General features: G+C 39.8%; 1 protein-coding gene across 1 annotated transcript in view; it reads left to right on the plus strand.

The window, feature by feature from the left end:
- Nucleotides 1-11,919, plus strand: part of abcc8 (ATP-binding cassette, sub-family C (CFTR/MRP), member 8) — a 118,789-nt gene extending 106,870 nt beyond the window's left edge. The window contains exons 30-40 of the mRNA XM_060915055.1: nt 1,799-1,891; nt 2,037-2,139; nt 3,128-3,241; nt 5,533-5,653; nt 6,301-6,431; nt 6,628-6,706; nt 6,805-6,913; nt 7,474-7,577; nt 8,224-8,357; nt 11,131-11,193; nt 11,764-11,919. Coding sequence (XP_060771038.1) covers nt 1,799-1,891; nt 2,037-2,139; nt 3,128-3,241; nt 5,533-5,653; nt 6,301-6,431; nt 6,628-6,706; nt 6,805-6,913; nt 7,474-7,577; nt 8,224-8,357; nt 11,131-11,193; nt 11,764-11,901 — 1,189 coding nt within the window. The 3' untranslated portion in view covers nt 11,902-11,919. The remainder of the gene's footprint in view (nt 1-1,798; nt 1,892-2,036; nt 2,140-3,127; nt 3,242-5,532; nt 5,654-6,300; nt 6,432-6,627; nt 6,707-6,804; nt 6,914-7,473; nt 7,578-8,223; nt 8,358-11,130; nt 11,194-11,763) is intronic.
- Nucleotides 11,920-20,143: the final 8,224 nt, after the last annotated feature.

The raw sequence follows: 20,143 nt of genomic DNA on the forward strand, positions 1-20,143 counted from the left end.
GGAAGTGGTGTGAAGGAAAAGCATTATGGAATTATTTACCAAAAACCCGTTTTGGAGCAATTGCGTCGGCCAAAAACAGCGCCCCCCATGGACGAAAATTTCCAAAACGTGGTATACATGACATGGGAGGTAGTAAGAGGGTGGCCGTGAAGTTTGACCAAAATTGAGGAAAGATTGGAATTTTTGCCCAAAAATAGCGCCCCCAGTGGCGAAATATCACAGAAATTGGGTAACATGTCAGAAGCCCAATGAGTGATTTGCGTGTGAAGTATGAGCAGTTTTGAGCAACTAGAAGATTTGTTATGAATTTTTAAGCATGTAAAATTTTGCATCGAAAATTGATTGACGTATAACTTCTGAACGGTTTATCCTACGTGAAACGTATTTAGTAACTTTTGTCAGCCATGTCTGTAGATGATGTGTATCAATTTTGGTGACATTCCTATGAACGGTCTAGGAGGAGTTGCGCCGTCTTCGTGGCCATGCATTTCGCACAAAAGTGAAATTACCTCACTTCCTGTTGGGCGTGGCTAATGCATTGGCATTACATTTTTGTCCGGCTTAGTGAGATACATATGCGTACCAAATGGCATGCCACTACTACAAACTACATGGCACCCAGGCACCGTAATGCGGGAGGCCAAAATCACAACGACTTAGGGGGCGCTATAGAGGCCCTGAGCCCCGGCCAAGTTTGGGCTTCTGGTTCTGAGTAGCGGTGGCAATTCTCGGAACTGGTGCCAAATTTCGTGCGTTTTCGCCCATGGCAAGCGCCCCGAAAATGGCCCAACAGCGGAGAAAAATAAAGAAGAAGAAGAAGACGGAAGAAGAAGAAGAAGAATAGTGAACTCTTACAAGAACAATAGGGCCTTCGCCCATTCGGGCTCGGGCCCTAATAAAAGTTAAGTAAAGTTTAAAACATGCAGAGACTGTAAAAGTTAAGTGAAGTTTAAAACATGTAAACATGATGATATTTATCAGTTAGCAGAAAGCATCTGAGAATAGCTTGGTCCTTAGTCTAGATTTGAAGCTGCCAACAGCAGGAGCATTTTTGATGTCCTCTGGGAGTTGGTTCCATAGCTGTACTGCATAGTAGCTAAAAGCTGCTTCACCACACTTTGTTTTAACAACAGGTTTTACCAGTAAATTTTGCTGCTGCGATCTGTTAGATCTGATTGGGTTAGGCCGCTGCAACATATCAGAGAGGTACTGTATACTGATAACGAGTTCAAACAGGTGCCATTAATACAGGTAATGAGTGGAGGACAGAGGAGCCTCTTAAAGAAGTTGTTACAGGTCTGTGAGAGCCAGAAATCTTGCTTGTTTGTAGATGACCAAATACTTATTTTACCGAGGAATTTACCAATTAATTAATTAATTAAAAATCCTACAATGTGATTTCCTGGATTCTTTTCCCCCATTCTGTCTCTCATAGTTGAAGTGTACCTATGATGAAAATTACAGGCCTCTCTCATCTTTTTATCTTTTTAAGTGGGAGAACTTGCACAATTGGTGGCTGACTAAATACTTTTTTACCCCATTGTATATATATACTAGTATATGTGTGTGTGTGTGTGTGTGTATATATATATATATATATATATATATATATATATATATATATATATATATGAACTTGATGTTTGTGTAGATTGTTTTAATAGCAATACGCCATTATGTCTATGAACTTAATGAGCCTTTAAAAAAACTTAAGTTTAAGATATGATCATGTTAAATGAGACATTAAGAAATGACAGTCGTATAAAGCAGACCTGTGTGTGTGTGTGTGTGTGTCCAGAGATCTGCATCAGCTTGAAGACAGTACCCAGCTCCCTTTACTCTCTCACTTCTCTGAGACAGTAGAGGGTCTCACTACCATCCGGGCCTTTAGGTAAGGGTCCATTCCTGTGAGCTCATTACCAACAGGAGGATTCATTTCAATTAAATCACATTATCATTGTTCGTAATACAGTATCTGAACATTGAAATAAGTAAGAATTCCTTACAACAATAATGAGTGTATATGTATGGTATAGGTGTGATGCCAGATTTCGGCAGAGACTTCTGGAGCTTACGGATGCTAATAACGTCGCATCTCTCTTCCTCACTGCTGCTAACCGTTGGCTGGAAGTCCGCATGGTTAGTTTCCCTACTCACACACTCTGAGCCAGCAGTAGCTTCAGTAAACACATTATATTTCAGTAATATCTTCCAAAAAGAAATTCTGTTCCTCAGACTTCATTTCCTACAACCAATGATCGATTTGTTAGAAGAGAAAGAAGCCTTTATTTGTCACATGTACATTCAAGCACAGTGAAATTTATCCTTTGCATTTAACCCATCTGAAGCAGTGAACACACACATGCGCGCGCACACACACACACACACACGAGCAATGAGCACACACGCACATACCCAGAGCAGTGGGCAGCCATGCTACAGCGCCCAGGGAGGTGCCTTGCTCAAGGGTACCTCAGCCCAAGGCCGCCCCATGTTAACCTAACTGCATGTCTTTGAACTGTGGCGGAAACCGAAGCACTGGGAGGAAACCCATGAAGCACGGGGAGACCAGAACCTTCTTGCTGTGAGGCAACAGTGCTAACCACTACACCACATTGTGTATTTATTTCATTTGTTTATAAGTACATTCATTTATTAATTCATTTTATATACCGATTATCCACTGCTGATCACGGATGAGCTGGAGCCAATCCCAGCTGACATTGGGTGTGCGGCAGGGTACACTCTGGACAGGTCACCACTCTTTCACAAGGCTAACACTGAGAGACAGACAGCTATTCACACTCATATGGGCAATTTAGAGTCGTCAGTTGACCTTGGAGGTGGCAGTGCACCACTGTTCTGCCCCATGAGTACATACAGTAAATCATGGAGTAGTTTCTATTTTTTAACTGATAATTTGTCATCATTAACCACTCTGTGATGTCTGAATTTCTTGAACCTGTGGGTGCATAAATCATTTGGATCCAGTTTTAGTAAGAGATCACACCCTCTGTACATTCCATCGAGTTACAGGATGTGGAATGTTCAGAAGTGGATATATATTTGACTATGTCTGAAACTATTATTGCTTCTTTTATTTCTCTGTCTTCACTACCTCTGTCAGGAGTATGTTGGAGCCTGTATTGTCCTTGTAGCTGCAGTGGCCTCCATCACCAACAGTCTTTACAACCATCTGTCTACTGGCCTAGTGGGGCTGGGACTGACCTACGCTCTGATGGTACACACACACACAAATGCTTGTCTTACTAAGGACCTTCCACTGACATAATTAATAAAGCGAAATATGCCTTTTAAACAAAAGCTGCAGTGTTGCTGCCGGGTTTTTTAAAACTACACCCAAACACGCAATTCACAAGTCATTCATTATATTTTTTCCTTTACTTAATTACCTTGGAATTCACGATTAACTCATTATTCAGTATCTACTACAAATTATTCAGTAACTAGAGTGGAAATTATAGTAAGGTGCTGTAAGTACTTACAGTGGTGCTTGAAAGTTTGTGAACCCTTTAGAATTTTCTATATTTCTGCATAAATATGACCTAAAACATCATCAGATTTTCACACAAATCCTAAAAGTAGATAAAGAGAAGCCAGTTAAACAAATGAGACAAAAATATTACACTTGGTCATTTATTTATTGAGGAAAATGATCCAATATTACATATCTGTGAGTGGCAAAAGTATGTGAACCTTTGCTTTCAGTATCTGGTGTGATCCCCCTTGTGCAGCAATAACTGCAACTAAATGTTTCCGGTAACTGTTGCTCAGTCCTGCACACCGGCTTGGAGGAATTTTAGCCCATTCCTCCGTACAGAACAGCTTCAACTCTGGGATGTTGGTGGGTTTCCTCACATGAACTACTAGCTTCAGGTCCTTGTGTGCTTGGGGTCGTTGTCTTGCTGCATGACCTGCCTTCTCTTGAGATTCAGTTCATGGACAGATGTCCTGACATTTTCCTTTAGAATTCACTGATATCATTCAGAATTCATTGTTCCATCAATGATGGCAAGCCGTCCTGGCCCAGATGCAGCAAAACAGGCCCAAACCATGATACTACCACCACCATGTTTCACAGATGGGATAAGGTTCTTATGCTGGAAGACAGTGTTTTCCTTTCTCCAAACATATCACTTCTCATTTAAACCAAAAAACTCTATTTTGGTCTCATCTGTCCACAAAACATTTTTCCAATAGCCTTCTGACTTGTCCACACGATCTTTAGCAAACTGCAGACGAGCAGCAATGTTCTTTTTGGAGAGCAGTGGCTTTCTTCTTGCAACCCTGCCATGCACACCATTGTTGTTTAGTGTTCTCCTGATGGTGGACTCATGAACATTCACATTAGCCAATGTGAGAGAGGCCTTCAGTTGCTTAGAAGTTACCCTGGGGTCCTTTGTGACCTCATTACACTATTACACTATTACACGCCTTGCTCTTGGAGTAATCTTTGTTGGTTGACCACTTCTAGGGAGGGTACCAATGGTCTTGAATGTCCTCTATTTGTACACAATCTGTCTGACTGTGGATTGGTGGAGTCCAAACTCTTTAGAGATGGTTTTGTAACCTTTTCCAGCCTGATGAGCATCAGCAATGCTTTTTCTGAGGTCCTCAGAAATCTCCTTTGTTCGTGCCATGATACACTTCCACAAACATGTGTTGTGAAGATCAGACTTTGATCGATCCCCGTTCTTTAAATAAAACAGGGTGCCCACTCACACCTGATTGTCATCCCATTGATTGAAAACACCTGACTCTAATTTCACCTTCAAATTAACTGCTAATCCTAGAGGTTCACATACTTTTGCCACTCACAGATATGTAATATTGGATCATTTTCCTCAATAAATAAATGACCAAGTATAATATTTTTGTCTCATTTGTTTAACTTGGTTCTCTTTATCTACTTTTAGGACTTGTGTGAAAATCTGATGATGTTTTAGGTCATATTTATGCAGAAATATAGAAAATTCTAAAGGATTCACAAACTTTCAAGCACCACTGTACGAGTGAGGAATGTGGCTCCACCAACTGCTACTGGCAATTTTAAATTCTGTTGTTGTTTTTTTCATGAACCTTTTAAATAACTTGAGCTTAAGTTTGTGCAAAATAGTAACACTCAGAAGGAGAGTAAGTTAACTCTGGGAATGTTTTGAATTCAGCTGTCTCACTCAATAAAGGTGCCACTTTAGAAACCATGGCTTTCTTATAATAGTGTACTGTTGCAGTGCCAAAATCAATAGGAAACAATCCTATCAAGTTGAATGTCAAGTTGAAAGCAGTCACCCACAGGCTTATGAAGAAAACTAAAACCTGTACTAAAATACATAAGAACTAAATGTCTCTAAAATACTTGTAGCAATGAACAAAAACAAAATAATATAAAAAGTAAAGCTGAACCAATCAATACTATAATGACCCTTCATCAGCACTGTGGTGGGATTTTTCTGGATGCTTGGATTTGGATAGCACCTCATTTAACCCTTTCCTATGTCCACGTGTCGTCAGGTATCGAACTACCTTAACTGGATGGTACGTAACCTGGCTGATATGGAGGTTCAATTAGGAGCAGTGAAGAGGATAAACAACCTTCTGAAGACCGAGCCAGAGAACTATGAAGGGCTGCTCTGTGAGTGGAAAAGCTTTCAGACACCGACAGGCTACTGATGCTGACCCACATCCATATCTTACACATGGCACACAAGTATTGGCTGTTATTCACTACATCTCAGCAGGAATGCTTTTCCTGGCCTTATATCACATATTCACGCTCTTGTGAGGTTTAATGCACTATCTGTCTCCATCCCACTTTCTCTTTTATTCTTTTTTTTCCCATTTCACTATCATTTTGGGGGCGGCACGGTGGTGTAGTGGTTAGTGCTGTCGCCTCACAGCAAGAAGGTCCGGGTTCGAGCCCCATGGCCGGCGAGGGCCTTTCTGTGCAGAGTTTGCATATTCTCCCCGTGTCCGCGTGGGTTTCCTCCGGGTGCTCCGGTTTTCCCCACAGCCCAAAGACATGCAGGTTAGGTTAACTGGTGACTCTAAATTGACCGTAGGTGCGAATGTGAGTGTAAATGGTTGTCTGTGTCTATGTGTCAGCCCTGTGATGCCCTGGCGACTTGTCCAGGGTGTACCCTGCCTTTCGCCCGTAGTCAGCTGGGATAGGCTCCAGCTTGCCTGCGACCCTGTAGAACAGGATAAAGTGGCTACAGATAATGAGATGAGACTATCATTTTGCTATCTGTCTATTTCTGATTCCTCCTCCCTCTCTCTCAGCTTCATCTCAGGTCCCTGAGGGCTGGCCACAGCAGGGTGAGATTCACATCCAGAACCTGAGTGTGAGGTATGACAGCACGCTGAAGCCAGTCCTAAAGCATGCCAATGCCCACATCAGACCAGGACAAAAGGTACAACCAGACGTCTCTGGAATGGGATCAAATCCCTGCACAAACACAAGGACGAGCACTGAACTCAAAGTTAATCCTTGTTCACATTTAACCAAGCCTCTGATGGATCAGAACTCGACTTGTATATTGGCTGTGCACAGTGTGTGTGTGTGTATACATGATTAAAAGTTCAGCATCCCGTGGATCTCTATTGCAGGTTGGCATCTGTGGCAGGACAGGAAGTGGCAAGTCATCCTTCTCCTTAGCTTTCTTCCGTATGGTGGATGCCTTTGAGGGTACAATTTCAAAACCTGTGTTACTCAGTCAGTTATCATCTTTTTTCACATCGCCATAGTATACACTAATGCACTCTTTCTGCGCTTTCTTTTAAAAGGTCAGATAATCATAGATGATATTGACATAGCAAAGCTGCCACTTCAGACACTGCGGAGCCGTTTATCCATCATCCTTCAAGATCCCATTCTCTTTAGTGGAACAATACGGTGAGAATATATTTCCATGGGCTAAATGATTCAAATTACTGAATGAATAATTCAATTGAATGTCTAATTACAGTGAATGCAAATTGATAACCTTTAATGATTCTCATTCAAGTCATATACAGACACATTTTAGTTTATTTAGTTACGTGTCCTTGTCCTTCAAATGACCCCATTTCTCTTAATACTGCTCTAATTCTGTGAACAATGCCAAGTCCTTGGTTAAGCCATATGCCGTAGAAGGTTGGGTCTCTGTGGTGATCTTAGATGCATTAACAGTGAACAGGAAAGACAGCAGGTATACGTCAATAACCACACCCCAGGCAATCTGCTACAAAAGTGCACCTTGTCCTTTAAGTACTTCATCCTCCAACTGTTTCATTCTGCTGGTTTTCTGTTCAGTAGTGCTGTTGGGAAGCTTCACATGAGAAGCTTTTCTTCTTTCTTAAAACATTAAAGTACTGAAGACCTAGAAGGAAACGAGGAAATCAGGAAAATTTAACTTGGTGGACATTTCTCTGAACTCTTTAATAAAATGCTCTAAACATCATTATTGTGTTCAGTTTTAATCTAGACCCAGAGATGAAGGCTACAGACAGCATGCTTTGGGAAGCTCTGGAAATTGCCCAACTCAAACCAGTAGTGCAAACCCTGCATGGAGGGCTTGGTAAGTGAGATGGAAATGTATTAACCATAAATAAATAAACCAATCAGAATCAGATTTAAGCCCTGTGATGACCTGGCGACTTGTCCAGGGTGTACCCCGCCTTTCGCCCGTAGTCAGCTGGGATAGGCTCCAGCTTGCCTGCGACCCTGTAGAAGGATAAAGCGGCTAGAGATAATGAGATGAGATGAGAAAGTAAGGAATATGATATAGTCTTTTACCAAGAGACTTAACTGGCTTACCAGTAAAGTACAGCTCTCTTCACTAAAGTACTTGTTTAATGTCCTCTGAAGATTTGAGAGCAGCCAGTTGGAGAAAGAAAACATTTTTTTTTAATTCTGTTATTTTACTGCCATTATCTATCCTTTTCTTTTTGTCTGTGGACCTACTAGTGATTGAACTATACATAGGAAGCAAAGCATCCATTTGAAATCATCCTCAAAATTTACTAAGTGAAAGATGTGGATAGTCAGCCGGATTATTAAAAATCATATCCTATCTTTGAGTCTGAATTTTTTTCAAAAGCTAATCATAAATACTGCACCTCAACTTGAATAACAAAATCATCCCTACAGAGAGCAGGTATAACAGCAGATAAAATCTCAACCTGTCCTGTTTTTGCTCCATTTGCTTTTTTGTTCCATTTTAGATGCCATGGTGACAGAAGGTGGGGAGAATTTCAGTCAGGGACAACGTCAGCTGTTCTGTCTAGCACGAGCATTTGTGCGCAAAAGCAGCATTCTGATCATGGATGAGGCCACTGCATCCATAGACATGGCCACAGTAAGAGACAGAGAATTAAAGCAATTGCGCATATATATATACACACACACTTACAGTACTATGCAAAATCTTACACACACACAAAGAAATGGCATAGACCAAAACTGGCTTAAAAAATACTGAAATGTTTCAACATTAAAAAAATATATATATACTATAAACAGCAGTAAGCCATCATAAATGAAACAAAGACAATATTTAGTGTGAGATGATCCTTTGCTTTAAAAAAAAATAGTCTCAGGTACAGTGAGTGTAGTTTATAAGGAAATGAGCTGTAGGTTTTACTGAGCATCTTGCAGAACCAGCCACAGTTCTTCTGGACACTTTGAATGTCACACTTGCGTCTTAATTTTGCACCAAAACCCAGCAGCCTTCATTAGGTTTTCTCTTTTTAATCTGAAAAGTGGTCTCTTGTGTAATATGCTGCTCAGATACAAACATTTTTTTTTTCTGTAACGTTTCATTTTGTTCTCGAAAACAAACGTTTGGAACTCTAAAATGTTTTTGTACTGACTCGATAATGTAGAAGTCATAAAATAGAAATCTATAACAAAGTTTGGATGAAAAAAATAGGGTGCCTAAGACTTTTGCACAGTACTGCGCACACACAGAGAGAGAGAGAGCTCTGGAAAAAATTAAGAGACCACTGCAAAATTATCGGTTTCTCTGGTTTTACTATTTATATGTTTGAGGAACATGAACGTTTTTGTTTTATTCCATAAACTACAGACAATATTTCACCCAAATTCCACATAAAATATTGTCACTTGGAGCATTTAATTGCAGAAAATGTCAACTGGCCAAAATAAAAAAGTTGACGTGTTTTCAGACCTTGAATAATGCATAGAAATCAAGATCATATTAAATTTTAAACAACACAATACTAATGTCTGAGCTGCAGATGAGTTCAGAAATCAATATTTGGTGGAATAACCCTGACATTTAACACATGCGTCTTGGCATGCTCTCTGTCAGTCTTTCACGTTGCTCTTGGGTGACTATATGCCACTGATGGTGCAAAAATTCCATCAGCTCAGCTTTATTTGATGGCTTGTGACCATCCATCTTCCTCTTGATCACATTCCAGAGATTTTCAATGGGGTTCAGGTCTTGATCTTGTGGTCCTCCATCCACACCTTGATTGACCTGGCTGTGTGGCATGTTGTCAGCTTTTCCTGCTGGAAAAGCCAATCTTCAGAGTTAAAGAACATTCTCAGAGCAGAAGGAAGCAAGTTTTCTTCCAGGATAACCTTGTACATGGCTTGATTCATATGTCCTTCACAAACAAAAATATGCACCATTCCAGCCTTACTGAAGCACCCTCAGATCATCACCGATCCTCCACCAAATTTCACAATGGGTGTGAAGCGAGACACTGTGGCTTGGAGGCCTCTCCAGGTCTCTGTCTAACCATTAGACAACCAGGTGATGGGAAAAGCTGAAAATTGGACTCATCAGAGAAGATGACCTGACACCAGTCCTCTACAGTCCAATCCTTATGGTGTTTAGTGAACCTCAGCCTGGCTCTTCTTTGCTTCTCATTGATGAAAGGCTTTTTCCTAGCATCACATGACTTCAACCCTGTCCAGAGGAGCCCGTTTCGAACCATCCTTGCTGTGCACTTAACCCCAGCTGCCATTTGCCATTCTTTTTGTAGGTCACTTGATGTCATCCTATGGTTGCTGAGTGACATTTGAAGGAGTTGACGATCATCCCGGTCAGTGGAGAGTTATTTTCACCCTCTGCCAGTCTGTCACTTCGTTGTCCCCAGTGTCTGCTGCCTGACCTTATTCTTATGAACTGCCATCTTTGAAATACTGAGCATGGAAGAAACCTGACACACACTGTATCCCTCTGCCAGGAAAGCCAGAATTGAACCCTTCTTTTTCTAACTCAAAACTTTTCTTTTGAACTCTCTTGGCATGATAAATAGATATGTTTGTATTCCAATTAAATTTAAGGTACTCGCACTGTTTTTGCCATCCAAACTGGTCCTATTGCAAGAGGATAGTGATGACCACAGCAGTGTTTTTTATACTTTTCTTTGTTAAATAAGATTTGGTTGAGGTGATCACCTACTCTGTACCTCATTAAGTAAAATGTGTTGGAATTCCAGCACAGGCACTGGAATGAAATGGCTGCCATACATCGAGATGCTGATTTAAGAAAAAAAAAAAAGGTCTCTTAATTTTTTCCAGAGCTCTGTGTGTGTATTGCCAGTTCTGTCACAGTGCCTATTACTCTAAGCATGTCACTATATGCAAATGGTTTCATTAAATACACTAAAGGTCATTTAGGCCATGAATTATGAATGAATATTCTGTGGCCACAAATTAGTACGTTGTAGTGGCCAACAATTGTTTAACTCAAGCATAATACTTGATATGTATTCTTCAAGCAATTATTTGTTGGGAATGGCCAAAAAAAGCCTATTCACTTTCAGGAGAAATTGTGTTAAAGTGAAGTAAAGTGTAATACTATTTATCATCTCTATACGTATGTTCCTGTAGCTACAATGGTCTAATTAATTTGATTTCCCTGTTCATTTTAGAATATAATATTTGCCATGATTTAAGTATTTTGATGGCAAATTGAACTCAAGAAATGTAAACCATGGCCTGATCATTTTGTGACCACATATTAGAAAAATTAACCATGCCATGTTGTCAAACTAGGATCAATACAATTCAACATTTCATTCATGTGTGTGCACAAAACTGAAAATGGGCATGTGTACAGTTCCTCATTTTGAGCATTTGAACCTGTTTTGCAGGAGAATATTCTACAGAAAGTTGTAATGACAGCCTTCGCTGACCGAACGGTGGTCATTATAGCAGTAAGTAAACAATAAAGCCCTATATAACTGACACTATATTTCTGATAAGCTCTAATGAAAGGACTGCATGATGTATACAGAGATGCCAACACTGGTAACAAGAAAATCTTAGCAAGCAGAGGAAAAACAGAATTCTATAATAAAAACAAAGAACACGTCGGTAGACAAGTTGGCTCTAACAGTACAAATGATAAACAACATATACCACACTGCACTTTTACCAACCAGAGAGCACAGTCCTACCTTCTTGGTTTCTACTGGCTCACAAAACTGAGGTTTGAAAATCCACAAGTCAGAGTTCACACATAAAAAGAGATTAGCCACACATCTGCATGCCCTTTCCCATTCGGTGAATGAGCCTCTGCCATGAAAATTTTACTGATGTTTGGTTTGACTGCTTTCTTATCTGTGAAAGCAGAAAGGCATAGTTTTAAGTGTCTTTTGTATCACTACAGCAATGGGTCAAAATCAGATATACTACAGCTAAACCATAAATTCTGGCACCTCTGTATACTATATGTACTGCATGGGTCAATTTTAGCTGACTTGCACATGCTTTGAATGCTGCAGCATCGAGTCCATACCATCCTGAACACAGACTTGGTGATGGTGATGAAGAGGGGGGAGATTCTGGAGTTCGATAAACCTGAGGTCCTTCTCAGTAAAGACGGAAGCTCTTTCGCCGCATTTGTTCGGGCAGACAAGTAAACACAGATGACCTTCCATTTAAAGTGCAATTGTACTATGTATTATTGTTTTGTTTTTTACCATGTAACATATTTGTAAATATATATGATACAATAAAAGATTACTTACTTACTTACACACACATACACACACACACATTCTGAATTCTGTTTGTTATATTACTTCATATAAAAGTAACTATCTAATAACAATTGTCCTTTATACCTTCATTAACATTTTAAAAATGAAAAAATGTGACAAGTTGTTTCTTGCAAATAACAGAAGTAGCCTACTGTATACCACACTGTATTTACATATAACTCAAATATATTTTTTAAATGATATTCAATAATGAGATTTATTTAAACAGTAAGTCATATGTAAATAAGATTAGATATACAAATAAAAGGACAGGCAGGCACAGAGGAGAATAATCAGGATACAAATATGTACCAAATATAGCACAAGTTGATGCAATATGCATTACTGAAAGCTCCATCTGGAGAAAATCATAAAAGAGGAGTCAGTCAGAGATTTGATGGAGGATGGAAGTGGATGCAATTCCGTACATAAGTAAATAAATAATTCCATTCTCATTGTAATTTCCTGTTTTCTACGCTCTTTGGATCAAAGCAAAGCAAGACCCAAAAAGTAAACTCCTTTATAATGACACATAATATCCATACAAGACATGTTCAAGTGTCCACTTGTTCATGTTTGTACCTGTATACTGTGTACAGATTTTATTGGGAGCGGCACGGTGGTGTAGTGGTTAGCGCTGTCGCCTCACAGCAAGAAGGTCCGGGTTTGAGCCCCGTGGCCAGCGAGGGCCTTTCTGTGTGGAGTTTGCATGTTTTCCCCGTGTCCGTGTGGGTTTCCTCTGGGTGCTCCGGTTTCCCCCACAGTCCAAAGACATGCAGGTTAGGTTAACTGGTGACTCTAAATTGACCGTAGGTGTGAATGTGAGTGTGAATGGTTGTCTGTGTCTATGTGTCAGCCCTGTGATGACCTGGCGACTTGTCCAGGGTGTTCCCCGCCTTTTGCCCATAGTCAGCTGGGATAGGCTCCAGCTTGCCTGCGACCCTGTAGAACAGGATAAAGCGGCTAGAGATAATGAGATGAGAGATTTTATCGGCCCTGGGCGCCGCCATCTTGCTCTCTCTGAGGTTCACTTATCGCACTCTGAGTACTAATCGTGATGTCACGTGCAAGCACGGGCAATTGCTCTAAGACAATGAGGGAGGCTCAGCCTCCTCTAAAAATGACGAACATTGTGTAGGATGAATTGTGCTAAGCTTATGTTATAGTCGACCTTATAACATTGCTATTTCAGATCCAGAATCATAGAAATATATGTGCTCAACCCACTACAGTGTGAAATCATTCCGTTATAACTTTCCCCAGTCCGCCTAATGTGTGCGTGAGTTTTCCCCCCTCGTGACAGCGCGATGCAGCCCAGCCTCAGTGGATTGGGAGCTATGTGCTTGTCAATCTCAAAATGCAAGACGATTATTGGACAAATACTGCGAAAATGCCCGCCCACGGAGTCCCACGGACTCCCAGCCTCAGTGGACTTCAACGGCATTTGGGAGCTATGCGCTTTTCAATCTCAAAATGCAAGACGGTTATTGGACAAATACTGCGAAAATGCCCGCCCACGGACTCCGAGCCTCACATGGGAGGGACATGGCAGTTTCCGCGAGGAGACTGGTGATTGGTGAAAGCGGCCGGATATTTTCTTTGATTGACAGCTCGTTTCAACTATAGACAGGCAGCGGTACAGTGTTGCCAGATTGGGCGGTTTTAAGTGCATTTTGGTGGGTTTTGAACATGGGTAGATGACAGATAGACCCCCCAAAAAGTTTTTTTTGTGAAACATCATTAATAAAGATAAAAATTACATATTTATGTAGTATGAGAACCGATCTTTCAAAAAATACAAGTGGTCACAATCTTAAGACAACTAATTACCTATTTTTTTTACATTTGTAATTCAATGCATGGCAAATATGTCCTTTGGTGTGACATGCAAAGAATACAGAAATATATATATTTATTAATACAGAGATGGCTTGAGAAAGTTTTATGTTCATATTCACACCCTTGTTATGCATTTCTAAGTTTTTATTTCACATGAAATCACCATTAAAGACATTTTTCCTACTTACAGATGGGACTGATGAGACTTTTCCTGGAAATGCTCAGATAACTTTCTTGTCAATTGTACAATTTTGTTGGAAACTGTACTAAATTTTCAGAGGTGACTATTTTGTGTCCCCACATACAATATATAATGTTTTATAAAGACATTGATAACATTAAACAAAATTATGCAGGTTTTAAAAATGTCACACCATAGGACGTCCAAGTCACACTAAAGGACGGAGAGAAAAACAAATACAAGACTTGGAGAGATAATAGATTTTGAACTTGTTTATTTTAAAATCTGATCAGGTTTTCATTTTAATAAACAATAGGGCTCTTCTGGAGGATGTTATGGTTCCACCCCTGGTTCTTCTGGAGGACGTTCTGGTTCCACCACTGGCTCCACCAGTATGCTTTCAGGAGACTGTGGGGTGGTGTCCAGAATAGCATTCAATGCTTCTTCCCTGGCTCTGCATCTTTTTTTGGATTCCTTCCATATCTTTCGCAAATGTTCTTGCTTCCTTTTTGGTACTGATTTGATATCAAAGGCACACAGTTTTCCTTCAGCCTTCCTTTGTTGATATCTGTTTTAAAAGAAAGTAGAAAATAGATGTGTAAAATACGTAGATTAGTATTAATGTAACAGATAATAATCAGGAACTTGTGTTCAAACATGATATCCCTATTAATATCTCACATATTTGTATTATTGCAAAATGTTTTAGCATTATTTTGGGGAAAAACACGTAATATTACAGTCATTATGAGATATAATTATAAGGCCATGACCTGTATTACCTGCCCGTCCTAACACATTATGATTGGTTTTCATTCAGTATGACCTCAAAAACTCTGTGCTGAAGGAATTCTAAAATGTATGTAAATCATGTGTTGTGCTGCAATAGTTTCCTTTACTTTCTCCGTCGCTCTGCAAGGATTGCCTCCCTTCTCTGTGGATCACTGTTGATTCGGTCTCTATACTTTCTCGTCCTTTCTCTCCCACTCATCTCGCCCTCAAATCTTACTGTTCTAAAAAAGGTCACAATTCATCAATATTGTTATGAAATCTCATCAATAAAGCTTTTAATTTAGAACACTAGACAGTCTCTGTAATCAACAGCAAATATCCATCATATATCCATAAAAACAATGCCTGTATGCCAATGGTCAATAAACAATGAAAAGAATAAATAAGATAAACTATAAATACAAAATTCAACTATAAATTAACTAAAATTACTTGTTTTCAAAGCACATTCTCAGAGATGCAGTCCTTTTGTGTGACACATTTGTCCTTTGGTGTGACATTCCAATCTGTCACACCATAGGATGTTTTCTGTCACACCAAAGGACATTTAGCATTTAGCTTCAGTTGAAACCCCTGTCATTGCTAGCTTAGTTCTCCATTAGCATTTAGTGAAATACATTTGCATATTTCTCCACAACAAGGTTAATAAAAACACAATTTATCAAAAAAATTAATTTAAGGGTGTCACACCAAAGGACAACAAAACTTAACACTTTCACTGATGTGAAAACATTATTGAATATTTGATCAAGTCTGACAGAAAAACTTACCATGTGAACATGTCATGGGCTTCTTTGGGGTCTTCAGAAACATACATTTCAAGGCGGAGCTTCAACAAGATATAGTTGTCTATGAAATTGCCCGTGTAAAAATAGGAATTCGGTGTTACACCATAGGACGTCGTTTTTAGTGACATTTCACAAATCCCTACATTTTTTGAAAAGTATGTATAGAAAAATGCATTAACACTTACTAAAATAGACACTTTCACAATTATGCCAGGGTTTTTATAGAAAGGCCTGACCTTCTTATTATTTAATTATTTAAGTTACTACCTGTTAAATTGAGCTTGGGACAGTCACACCATAGGACAATTTCAACGTTTCCCTCAATTTTTTAGTTTTTTAAGTATGGATTTCTTAAAGTTACTTTGTTTTATTAAATAGATAGAAGTTTAACCATTTACAACATTTTAAATTTTGAAAGAATGAATTAAAATACATTTTAGATCGTTGGACAGCATAATTGCTATGTCATGTCAACAACCCACATATTTTGGGCTGGATAACGTCAGCAGTATCTGGCAACATCAGTTCAGTCCCATGCGGATTCGCAAGTGCTGTGGTGTATTGTAAGAGATCGGCTTACATTTCGATTTCATTCATTACATACGGTTTCTACCAGCTTTTTTAGTTTGTATATATTTTCATTGTAAATAAAGTGTAAATATAGTGTTGTCAAGTTTGCTATCTTAGTTCCAGAAATTTTGTTTATTTGAGTGACTGAACTTGAACTTGAGGGGGCTAGTCAGCTAGCAAGAAAGCTGCGCACGGATGCCAAGCATTGCTCATTTAATTTTGGCGAAGCCATTTGCCAGTCTTCCTTTCGAGGAAAAAATTTAAATTAAAGAGCAGGGTAGACCAACGCCTCAAATTGACTTGGTGAAAAAGGTAGGGAATAATACTCGTTCCTTTCAGCTCTCCTGGTACGAGAAAGTGAACTGGCTAACAGCAAGTGACCCACATCAACAACAGTAAATAGGCTACTTTAGTAATATGTCATGGATGGACCAAAAATATAGAATCTATTTAAAATGTTTATGCTGAGTATATTATATTGGAATATATGTTTTTCTGGATATGAATTAAACACAGCTACAATTTGGAAAACATTTTTAAACAAAAACACAGCCGAGGTCAATTTTTAAACAACATGCAACAATTTTAAAATATAAGATGTTAAAATATACCCCCCACACACCACCATCATGTATATTGGACAGTAGGCTAATGGGCCAAAAGAACCTGTTATTTCACAGTTTGTGACCCTGCCAACAATCAGCCAGATCAGAGGCAAGAGTATGGGCAAAATTGATGTGTTTTTTCTTTTAAAATCTGGAAATATCGTAACCGACCAGCCTCCCCTGTTTGAAAGACTACCAGCCGCCACTGCGTGCACGGTACATGACTTACAGAGGCTCGTGAACACATCACTTTTAAATTGTTGTAAACAACCCTGAAGACGCCGAGTGTCAAGGTTTGGGCTGTAAAATAAGCCCAATCTTTGATCATTTGATGTGACATGCTTTTGTTTGTTTTTATTCATTAAGAAAAGCAATCTTTTTAGAGGGCAGGAATAGCGTTGCTATGGCAACGGGATTGTTTACTAATATCTATATCAGTATTGCGCATGCTTTATCTAGCCGAGTGAGATTTAATCTTCATAAAAGTGAAGTCTGTTGATTCGTGTATTTTGTTGCTGGTTAAAAAAAAATCATGGTTTTTAGAAGCTTTTGTCACCTATACATTACAGCACTGTGAAATTATTTATCTGTATTTAACCCATCTGAAGCACTGAAAACACACGCACACAGAAAAGTGACGGCCTCAATATTTATTTTATTTTTTTTTACAGTGGTGCTTGAAAGTTTGTGAACCCTTAAGAATTCTCAATATTTCTGCATAAATATGACCTAAAACATCATCAGATTTTCACACAAGTCCTAAAAGTAGATAAAGAGAACCCAGTTAAACAAATGAGACAAAAATATTATACTTGGTCATTTATTTATTAAGGAAAATGATCCAATATTGCATATCTGTGAGTTGCAAAAGTATGTGAACCTCTAGGATGAGCAGTTAATTTGAAGGTGAAATTACAGTCAGGTGTTTTCAATCAATGGGATGACAATCAGGTGTGAGTGGGCACCCTGTTTTATTTAAAGAACAGGGATCTATCAAAGTCTGATCTTCACAACACATGTTTGTGGAAGTGTATCATGGCAAAGGAGATTTCTCAGGACCTCAGAAAAAGCGTTGTTGATGCTCATCAGGCAGGAAAAGATTACAAAACCATCTCTAAAGAGTTTGGACTCCACCAATCCGCAGTCAGACAGATTGTGTACAAATGGAGGAAATTCAAGACCATTATTACCCTCCCCAGGAGTGGTTGACCAACAAAGATCACTCCAAGAGCAAGGTGTGTAATAGTCGGCGAGGTCACAAAGGACCCCAAGGTAACTTCTAAGCAACTGAAGGCCTCTCTCACATTGGCTAATGTTAATGAGTCCACCATCAGGAGAACACTGAACAACAATGATGTGCATCACAGGGTTGCAAGAACAAGGCCACTGCTCTCCAAAAAGAACATTGCTGCTCGTCTGTAGTTTGCTAAAGATCACATGGACAAGCCAGAAGGCTATTGGAAAAATGTTTTGTGGACGGATGAGACCAAAATAGAACTTTTTGGTTTAAATGAGAAGCGTTATGTTTGGAGAAAGGAAAACACTGCATTCCAGCATAAGAACCTTATCCCATCTGTGAAACATGGTGGTGGTAGTATCATGGTTTGGACCTGTTTTGCTGCATCTGGGCCAGGACGACTTGCCATCATTGATGGAACAATGAATTCTGAATTATACCAGTGAATTCGAAAGGAAAATGTCAGGACATCTGTCCATGAACTGAATCTCAAGAGAAGGTGGGTCATGCAAGACAACGACCCTAAGCACACAAGTCGCTCTACCAAAGAATGGTTAAAGAAGAATAACATTAATGTTTTGGAATGGCCAAGTCAAAGTCCTGACCTTAATCCAATCGAAATGTTGTGGAAGGACCTGAAGCGAGCAGCTCATGTGAGGAAACCCACCAGCATCCCAGAGTTGAAGCTGTTCTGTATGGAGGAATGGGCTAAAATGCCTCCAAGCCGGTGTGCAGGACTGATCAACAGTTACCGGAAACTTTTAGTTGCAGTTATTGCTGCACAAGGGGGTCACACCAGATACTGAAAGCAAAGGTTCACTTACTTTTGTGACTCACAGATATGTAATATTGGATCATTTTCCTCAATAAATAAATGACCAAGTATAATATTTTTGTCTCATTTGTTTAACTGGGTTCTCTTTATCTACTTTCAGGACTTGTGTGAAAATTTGATGTTTTAGGTCATATTTATGCAGAAATATAGAAAATTCTAAAGGATTCACAAACTTTCAAGCACCACTGTAAATTAGAAGTCTTTCTTTGATAGAAAGTACAACTTTATTCATCACACACTTGTGAAATTCCTCTCTGCATTTAACCCATCTGAAGCAGTGAACACACACAATCAATGAGCACACACACATACCCAGAGCAGTGGGCAGCCATGCTAACAGTGCCCAGGGAGCAGTTGGCTCGCTCAAGGGCACCTCAGCCCAAGGCCGTCCCATATTAACCTAACCGCATGTCTTTGGACTGTGGGGGAAAACAGAGCACCTGGAGGAAACATGCAAACTCCACACAGAAAGGCCCCCGCCAGACACTGGGCTCGAACCCAGAACCTTCTTGCTGTGAGGCGACCATGCTAACCACTAACACCACCGTGCTGCTCTGTAACGAAGGTAAACCGTTTTCCAGGGTGCCGTTAATGTCACAGCCGGATATTCGGTTTCATTGCCAATGGTTGCACCCAAGTAAGTCTATTTTTAGCAACATCATAACTTTTTTAAAATGGATAAATTGTTATAAAGTTGGGGCGGCACGGTGGTGTAGTGGTTAGCGCTGTCGCCTCACAGCAAGAAGGTCCTGGGTTCGAGCCCCGGGGCCGGCGAGGGCCCTTCTGTGCGGAGTTTGCATGTTCTCCCCGTGTCCGCGTGGGTTTCCTCCGGGTGCTCCGGTTTCCCCCACAGTCCAAAGACATGCAGGTTAGGTTAACTGGTGACTCTAAATTGACCGTAGGTGTGAATGTGAGTGTGAATGGTTGTCTGTGTCTATGTGTCAGCCCTGTGATGACCTGGCGACTTGTCCAGGGTGTACCCCGCCTTTCGCCCGTGGTCAGCTGGGATAGGCTCCAGCTTGCCTGCGACCCTGTAGAAGGATAAAGCGGCTAGAGATAATGTGATGTGATGTGTGTGTTATAAAGTTTTATTTTTTAATTTAAACGTATGAAGGGCACATCCAGGCACTTGCTGTGATCAGCAAACAGAGTTTATTTTGGGGTTTTGTTTGATTTTAAAGGCATGTGATATCAGTATAATTGATAATTTTTAACAAATGTCTGAGATTTACACATCAGTTTTTTCATATCACACCAAGTTAAGAATACAAGTCA

Source organism: Neoarius graeffei, chromosome 2 (assembly GCF_027579695.1).
Source record: "Neoarius graeffei isolate fNeoGra1 chromosome 2, fNeoGra1.pri, whole genome shotgun sequence".
NCBI lineage: Eukaryota > Metazoa > Chordata > Actinopteri > Siluriformes > Ariidae > Neoarius > Neoarius graeffei.